General features: G+C 35.5%; 1 protein-coding gene across 1 annotated transcript; it reads left to right on the top strand.

Annotated features, from left to right (window-relative positions):
- Window positions 1-842: 842 nt before the first annotated feature.
- Window positions 843-1,766, top strand: LOC114112302 (olfactory receptor 4A47-like). The gene has a single exon (XM_027963777.2). It carries the CDS (start codon window positions 849-851, stop codon window positions 1,764-1,766), a length of 918 nt encoding a protein of 305 aa, XP_027819578.2. The 5' UTR covers window positions 843-848.
- The last annotated feature ends 330 nt before the right edge of the window (window positions 1,767-2,096 follow it).

Here is a 2,096-nt window from a genome sequence, read left to right as displayed (position 1 = left end):
TTATCTAAATTCTGTTTGTTCATCTGTCAAAAAAAAAAAAATAGATAGCACCTGTAGACCTGATTGAATAATTTTCAAGAACCTAAGCTAATGCTCTAAATAAGCAAGTCATTTCTTCAGTTCCTATTTTCTGTTCACAAGTGAGCTTCAGCATTTGATCATATATTTTTTGCCCATTTAGGGATAGCATTTACTTAATTGTTTATATTTTATGTTATAATTTTCTTTATTTCATTTATTAGCTAATTGTTTAGAAATCTTCATTCAATTTAGATACAACTTTGTGTATATCAGCTAAAATTTAAATAATTCCCACAAGCTATTTTTGTCTATTGTTGTGGTATCTTTTCCTAAGTCCTTAGACAAATTTGAAATTGTCAAATATATCTATTTGGGATTTTGGTGATTGATTAAGAAGATTCTTCCACACCAAAATATAGACAGTAACATCCTTTATTAAATGGAAAGTAAATATGAGGTAAACTTTGCTTTGTTTTTCTATTAAACCTTTAATTTGTGTTTATTTTTATATAAGTTTTCTGTATAAGTACACTTAGCTTCTATATGAAAAGCTAGTTTTGGCACCTGATTTATTTAATAATGTATCCTTTTCCCACATATGTCTCTAGTCACTTGCCTCTGAATTAGTCTGTAAGTTTGTTGATGTTAGGAATAATGCTTTAACAAGCTGTGTGTTGTAATATCTGAAGGTATTGATGCTTAATAATACATACTGCCTAACTGTTGAAACAACAAAGCAGTTCACGATTTCAGGAAGCCACTATCAATAATGTGTACATACAGGGGATTATGAGCTGAGCTCTGCAATAAGATAAACAGAAGTGCCCATGGAACAAAGGAACAATGTGACTGAGTTTGTCCTCTTGGGGCTCACTCAGAGCCCCCAGGTTCAGAAGATATTATTTGCTGTGTTCTTGCTCATTTACATTGTCACGATGATGGGCAATGTACTCATAGTCATCACTGTGGTAGCCAGTCCGACCCTGGATTCCCCTATGTACTTCTTCCTTGGAAATCTGTCATTTCTGGATGCTGTTTATTCTACTAACTTCATCCCGAGTATGATTAAAAGCTTTATTTATGAGAAGAAAACCATTTCCTTCCAAGCTTGCATGGCCCAGCTTTTTATGGAGCACTTATTTGGTGGTGCTGAGATTTTACTCCTGGTGGTCATGGCCTATGACCGCTATGTGGCCATCTGCAAACCCTTGCATTATTTGACAATAATGAATCAGCGAGTGTGTGTTCTGCTACTGCTCTTTGCCTGGGTTGGTGGGTTTTTGCATGCTGTCCTTCATCCTCTCTTTGTTTACAACCTTCCATTCTGTGGCCCAAATGTCATGGACCACTTTGTGTGTGACATGTACCCCTTGTTAAAACTAGCCTGCACAGACACTCACATCATTGCCCTCACAGTACTGGCCAATGATGGGGCCATCTGCGTGGTCATCTTCATGCTCTTACTCATCTCCTATGGGGTCATTCTACACTCCCTGAAGAATCTTAGTCAGGAAGGGAGGTTCAAAGCCTTGTCCACCTGTGGCTCCCACATCACTGTGGTGCTCCTCTTTTTTGTGCCCTGTATTTTTATGTATGTGAGAACTCCTTCCACTTTACCTATTGACAAATTCTTGACTGTGTTTTACACTGTTGTCACCCCTATGCTGAATCCTCTAATCTATACTCTGAGAAATGGAGAAATGAAAAATGCCATGAAAAAGCTCTGGACCAGAAAAAGAAAATGAGGCACATGGGAAATGTTTCACATATTTTCAATCAAGACTTCCTCTTCCCAGGAAAGATGTGTGATTATTTAATTTAGTAAATGTATCCTCATGTTTAATAACTTAGGCATGATGAATGTATTTATTATAAGAATACTTCCAAAGATCAAAATATGCTTCTAAATATTTAATAATTTTCTAGTTCAATGCATATATTTTGTTGAAAAATTTTTTTTAAGATATCCACAATTTCTTCAGGAAGGATGTATTGTTTGGGCTAAAATGTCTCTTTTGAGACTACAAGTTTATATTCCATATGATGAGTTTAAGCTATAGTTAATACCATACATT

This window comes from Ovis aries, unplaced genomic scaffold, assembly GCF_016772045.2.
Source record: "Ovis aries strain OAR_USU_Benz2616 breed Rambouillet unplaced genomic scaffold, ARS-UI_Ramb_v3.0 scaffold_90, whole genome shotgun sequence".
NCBI lineage: Eukaryota > Metazoa > Chordata > Mammalia > Artiodactyla > Bovidae > Ovis > Ovis aries.
This window is presented reverse-complemented; position numbering and strand designations above follow the sequence as displayed.